The 6,791-nt window shown below is 31.8% G+C and overlaps 1 protein-coding gene across 1 annotated transcript; it reads right to left on the bottom strand.

The window, feature by feature from the left end:
• Positions 1–1,490: 1,490 nt before the first annotated feature.
• LOC137837511 (protein DETOXIFICATION 54) lies at positions 1,491–5,748 on the bottom strand. Its single transcript, XM_068646517.1, has 4 exons — positions 5,433–5,748; positions 5,105–5,195; positions 4,002–4,889; positions 1,491–2,279 (listed from the first exon to the last, which is right to left on the bottom strand). Exons 2-4 carry the CDS (start codon positions 5,159–5,161, stop codon positions 1,704–1,706), a joined length of 1,521 nt encoding a protein of 506 aa, XP_068502618.1. The 5' UTR covers positions 5,162–5,195; positions 5,433–5,748; the 3' UTR covers positions 1,491–1,703.
• Between the last annotated feature and the right edge of the window lie 1,043 nt (positions 5,749–6,791).

The raw sequence follows: 6,791 nt of genomic DNA, 5'->3' as shown, positions 1-6,791 counted from the left end.
TAGAATCGACTTTGATAGTTACGTGGTATAGTGTTGTATAGGGTTGAGAATCGATTTTGACTTGTGAAAATATGTAAAATGTGCTTATAATCGATTTTGGCTTTATTTTTACTTCAATTATCTTGTTTACTTATTGTTTTGTCTTATTTTTTTTAAGTTTAAAAATCTTGTATTAAATATTACATAAATTTATTTAATAATTTGAAAAATATTTATTATACTATTAATAACAACATATAATTATAAATAATAAAAATAATAAATAATAAATATATATAATAAATATTATTTTTATAATTTTTAATATATTTATTAAATTTATTTCAATTTAACACAAAAATATTTTTTATTATATTTTTTAATTTTGTATTGAAAAATACAAGTAATTATGAATATTATATATTAAAAAATTTTAATTAATTCAAATCGACACAAAAAAATATATCATAAATCATTATTCAAATATTTTTAATAATAAAGATAAATTTGTAAACTTACATTTTACATCTTTAAAATAATTTCTAAATTCTCTCTCAACTATCACATCACTCACAAATTTTAATAAATCATCCTCACAAATTCACTCTATCATTCCTCAATCCAAACAATCTCGTATATTCTTACACATCTTCTATAGTCACACAAAGCCGAGTATTTGATATAGTTAAATTTATATTCTTTTTCATATTTGATATGAAAGTATTTATGGACAAATAAATAAATGAAAATTTCAATATTTTTTGTTGTATGTTCTTGTATTTGATATGAAAAAATTATACTCATCTTTTTTTCACTCTTTTCTGTTTTTAAATAAAACAAGTTTCTTCAAAGTTTTATATAGAAGAAAAGGTTATTAGACTATGAATCAACTCATCTCTTTTAGTGTGAAAATTAAAAAATAATCATTTTTATTCTAAAAATCTGCTTGAAGAATGATATAAAATAAAAATACGGATAACCAATAAATTTTATTTTTTGAATATATACCCGTTGAGACAAAAAAAATTAAGTATAAGTATAAATAATACTCATTTAAATATTAAATTATTAAAAACATGACACAAATTTTGCATTTACTAAATATTGAGATAAGTATAAGTTCTTATTTTAGAGATAAGGGTCACCATAGTTTAACAATATGTGAATTAAAGTAAATATTATATGTACTTTAAGAAACAGGTAAAATAGACATTAATAGGCAGATTAGAATTATAAGAGAACTAAAGTAAGAATTGAATGTATTTAGTTCAAGAGAAATATTGATATAACTAACAAATAATACCCTAAATTCAACTATTTATTTTATAACACTATTTCTCTTTTTTTTTCTTTTGTTAAATTGTAATTAAAAATTAATTTAATAATAAATTAAAAACCATTTATTATTAAATTAAAGAACTAAAAATTAAATTAGCATAAAATAAGAAAGACTACATTATAAATATTTTTTCATCTTCTAAGAGTTAGGTGTTTAAAGATCTAATTCAACATTTGCCTTAAAAGATATATAACAATTGGTATTAAAAGAAAATTAAATTCAGTTGTCCAAGCAAATGAAATTAAAAGAACAAGATAAACTCTCCTCAAAGTTAACATGAAAGAACCACTCACAAACCTCTAACCCCATTGATCTTCCCAACAAACAAAATCTCAATGTCATAATTGGTGTCATCCCTCAAGTGTGTGGTGTGCTTTATTTGTTCTTAGCAAATGTCATCTTTCTTGTTACCATTTCCCAACAACCCTTTCATTTCCTCATTTTTCTCATTCTCCTTACTCCTAAGCCCATTGCAACTACTACTCATTTCCACCCTTGTGAGCTTTTCAGCCTTCAGGGCCTCAACTTCCCAATCAGTCTTCACCAACACCACATACATGATTGATACTGCACAGGCCACCTGGGCCGACAGAAGCCCATACCAAAGCCCACTGAAACCAACCTTGAACCAAAATGCCAGGCCGACCGCCACCGGAGTGCCCACAAAGTAGAATGAGCCCAGATTTATATTGGCCCCCACACCGGGCCGGCCGGTGCCCCGCAGAATCCCACAGCCTGTGGTTTGTGGGCAGTTCCCAAGCTCACACAGGCCCATAATTGGCATCACTGAGGCAACCAAGACATTGACAGGGTCATCACTGGTGAAAAGCCCGGCCCATCTTTGACCTAATATCACAGTCCATATCACATTGATGAAGCCTATCACAAATGCACATCCTAAGGCAACCATTGCTGCTAGTTTTGCCTTGTATGGTTTCCCAGCTCCAAGCTCATTCCCTACCTGCATTAATTGCATTCAAAATTTCAAGTTGTTAATTGCATTGCAAGATTTGAACTTGACAAAGTTACAAAAACAGGTTAAAAATACTTCAGAAAACCAAACATACCCTAACCATATTGTTGTAAGTGCTTCATGGCAAATTCACGTGGGTATGATTCAAAAGGTACAACTCAAAAGGTACATTATATCAAAGTTTTGTGCAAGTTAACTTTTGGAGCAAACAGAAATGTAACAAGATACGTTATCAGTACCAACTAGTTTGAAGGGTCCACAGAAAATAGTAGAGTCATAGGGAGATTTGATGGTTAAATTATTTGGTCAAATGGAAATCAATGATGACCCTTGTATGCAAGCCTAAGGGAATTGCACTTACTTAGAAGTAATCAATTAGTTTTAGTTTTGTCCTGTCACATTGCAAGTGTGACCTAACTGGGTCCATGTACTTGATGCAATCATGCAACAAATTTATTCCTCAGCAAGCAGGAACAAAGGGATTCAGGTTTAACCCCAAAAGAATAAAAGATGGGACACTCAGGTTCTGTAGATTGTATATACAAGTAGCAGTACATAACCTCCACAGGTGTATTTAGAATCTGATCAGATAGATAAAGTGAACAAATATAAGGTTGTCACTGATTTCTCATGACTCTAACAAACCATCACAACAGTGCAACAAAATAGAAATTGTCAATCACATCATCACCATCATCATCATTATTAGTATTATTATTATTATTATTTATCATCATCATGATTCCAATTTATTTTATGATCTTTAACAAATCAGTAAAACTGTGAAGACTGAAAAGAGAAAGAAAACTTATTTTGTTACTAATGAATAATTTGTCCTTGCCTCAAAGGTTGAAGCTATGCTTAGTGGTTTGTTTAGGACTGTTTTGAAGAGTAGAGTTAAAATGCATGTGTGGATGAAGGTCATTTAATGCCTTCCAAATATGTTTTGTCAGTTGATATTATTATGTTTGATTAAGTGTTTAGTCAAACAAAAATAGAAATAACATAATAAAAGAACACTTCCATTTTAGCCCGACACAGCAAGCAAACAAAAAAGGTTAAATAAAATAAAAGGTGGTTTTGAACCAATTAACATTCTCTTGAAGCTAATAGACTAACCTTTCATGGTATTAACTACCATTTATGATTAGCCACATACATGAAATTTAAAACCAAAAAGAAAATGCAGATTTGAAGGTAAGGAAGGTATCCCTGATACTTTGACTTCAAACCCTATTCCAATAAGCCAAATTGCTAAAAGTAAATGGTTCCTTCCCTATCTTTCCTGTCTCAACCAATCCAACTGGTTAAAAAAAGGGTAAAAACTGAACAATGAACCACTCAAAGTAGGATAAAAACAAAACCCTACATAGTCAAAAAAGTTTTCTTTTTATCCTGTCAACATTATGATAAATAAAAGACATCTTTGGTTTTTTTTTTTTCACTCCCTCTACTCATATACCACAATCTAATTTGCATTTATTAACACAGTTCATATATTAACAACCATGAGATGAAGATCTTGTTCATGTTTTGAATGAGCAAAAATTTGACTGTGACTACAGACAATCTCAACCCCTTCTCTAGGTGTAGGGAGACACATGCCATGGTGTAGGGAGACACATGACATGAGTATCCATGATTCATTTTTGAATAAATAAAATAATGAAACAAATAATAGAATAAAGTGTATAGTATAGAAAGACTTACCCTAGCAGAAACACACCCTGCAAGTGCCATGGGGACAGTGTACATCATGCTAGTTGTCTGAATCAAAATACCAGTGGCAGCCACAGCCAGTGTTGGACGTGGCAAGTACCCAGCCAGAACAGTTACAATCTCGTACCACCACCACTCTAAACATATCATAAGGCAACTAGGCACAGCAAACTCCATCAACTGCCCCAACCCAGAACACAACCCAGCCACCACTCCCCCTCCACATCCCCACTTAAACACCATCTCCTTCTTCCTGCACAAACACACATACCCTGCCATAAGCACCACCATGTTCAGATTGGTCAGGACTGAAGCCATGGCCACCCCCGGCACCCCCAGCTCCATCACCACCACCAACAAGTAGTTCAGTGGCACATGGAACAACACTGCTACAAGGGAGCAATACATCATAGGTTTGGTCACCTTTTGGGACCTTAAAAAAACCCTTAAAGGTTGAAGCAAGGTGTTTGTTAAAAGGTCTGGTAGAGAGTAGAAACAGTAGACTGATGCCATTCCTGTTATGGCACTGTCTTGGCCCATGAACAGCATGATCCTCTCAAGGTTCAGCCAGAGAAGACTTATGGGGATGATTGCCATGAGAAGGATGAGGACCATGCGTTGGAGAGATAGAGAGAGGAGGTCCCAGTTTTTGCTACCATAGGCTTGGCTGCACACAGGTTCTAGGCCTGCTGCAAGACCCACAAGAACAGAGTACCCTGTTATGTTGGTGAAGCCTATGGAAAGTGCACCACCTGCTAGCTCTAGGCTTCCAAGCCTACCCAAGAAGAGAACAGAAACCACTGCCCTCACAAACACCAACATATTCATAGCTGTGATAGGTAGAGCCATGCCCCACAGCTCCTTCATCTCTTCCACCACCTGCTTGCAACATCACATCATTACAACATAAATGAGAAGGAAAGGCTTGTTTTAAAACAATGATCAAGGTTGTAGATTACAGTTACAGTTTCTTCATACTGTGAAAATTACAGAGATTAAATACTACCAGTCCAAAATCCTGGTCATGAACCTATAAAACTTTAAGTCATTATTTTCTCTTGCAAATGCCCAGAGAAGTGACACCATGATTTTACCTGAGAGATTGTGGGAAATTTGTGGGAAAAGAAATCCTGATCTTTGTTTTCTCCCATTCTTCTTGACCAATATTATGTGTTGTTTGTTGTTCTGCAAAAGGGTGGTGAATCAAACAGTGGTGAAGATGAGAAGACTACTCTTTTTTTACAACACCTATTGAGAAATAGTAGTAGTAGCATATAGGGGGAGAGGGAAAGAAAAGGAGATGAAAGAAACAAAATAGGGTCTACAATGTTTCATTATATACATCATCATCTATTATCCCATGATAACAAGCATCAAGAATGAGAAAAGGGCATGCTGTATGTAACAACCAAACCAACCAACCTTTTCCTTCTTTTCCTCCTCTTATGCTCCTTCTCTCTAAAAACTGAAAATGGGTAAGGCAAGGAGTGTGTGACTAGAAAGAAAAGCTATGAGGGAAATGGAGCATTTAAGTAGAGCAACATAAACATAAGCAGCAGAGTAGAAGTAGTAGAATGCCTCAAGAATTGAAAAAGGTTCAGTCTTTCACTAATTACAACTTAGCAAGTATTAAAAAATCCAACTTAAAAAGTAAAGTCCACAATAAAAAAATACAGTAGTAATATAGTATTATCACAATAATAAAAATAGAAAGAATAATAATATGCTTTTTGGTGATGAGTGACCCTTAATATTTATATATATATATATAGGGAAGAGGGAGATGAATGCTTCTTATGGTTGTGGCGGCGTCCAAGAGAGTCCAAGGTTGATTCAGAGAGATATGAAGAGGGAAAGTGGGGTTATGAAACTTTATTATCATAATTGTAACAGAAAAAGTGAGTTTTTTTTTTGGTAACAGTGAAGGAGGGAAAAAGAGAATGGTTGAAAAAGATTGAGTTTTAATAAAAAAAAATGATTTGTTGTAGATTATTTATTCTTTTGTATTATTTTTTTGTCCACAGTTATATAAGTTTTAAGTTATTTGTTTTTCATTCTTCCATTTTCTTTCTTGCTTTGTCTGAATGAGGGTAGGAGTGGAAATCAAAGCAAAAGAGAGAGAGGAAGTAAAAAATTAGGTTGTTTTGATGTAAAACAATGAGAGTGAAAAATGTATAAATTTGAGTGAAAAAGTTGTAAAAAATAGATTGATGTGATTGAAATATAATTTTTTTTTATATAATTTATGAATTTATTCAAATGTCTTTATCTTAAAATAGTGAAGGATTTTTGTTAAAATAAAAAAAAAATATTTATATATTAAGATTAATATTTATATATATACTAATAGATTTGTCTTTGAAATTTGTAATTAAAAAAATTATAATTTAATAAAACCAATATTATTATGTTAAGGATATAATTTTATTATTACTTTAGTTATGAAAATACTCAAAATTCTAACAAATTTTATAATTTATTAATTTATTACAAAATCAATAGTCTATAATCCATTATGGAAGAAAGTATAACCGATTATAGATCCAAATCTAATAGATTATGACTTCTTCTAAAAATTTGTAATAATTTTAATTTATTATAATATGAAATAAAAATATATGCACCATTACTTAAATTTTTACCCAATTTTACAAATACTGTGAAGTATAATCTATTGTAATTTATGGTTTAATCCATTAAGAGCCAAAATCTAACCGATTAACTAGATTATGTTTAAAAAATGCAAAGACATTCCTAATCACACTTAATCGATTACGGTAT

The sequence above is a fragment of the Phaseolus vulgaris genome, chromosome 4 (assembly GCF_000499845.2).
Source record: "Phaseolus vulgaris cultivar G19833 chromosome 4, P. vulgaris v2.0, whole genome shotgun sequence".
NCBI lineage: Eukaryota > Viridiplantae > Streptophyta > Magnoliopsida > Fabales > Fabaceae > Phaseolus > Phaseolus vulgaris.
This window is presented reverse-complemented; position numbering and strand designations above follow the sequence as displayed.

Coding starts and splice junctions, on each gene's coding strand:
- LOC137837511 (XM_068646517.1), bottom strand. CDS start 5,161: ATGGGAGAAAACAAAGATCAGGATTTCTTTTCCCACAAATTTCCCACA. Junction 4,890..5,104: donor AATTTCCCACAATCTCTCAG/GTAAAATCATGG, acceptor TGTTGCAAGCAG/GTGGTGGAAGAGATGAAGGA. Junction 2,280..4,001: donor CAGGGTGTGTTTCTGCTAGG/GTAAGTCTTTCT, acceptor CAATTAATGCAG/GTAGGGAATGAGCTTGGAGC.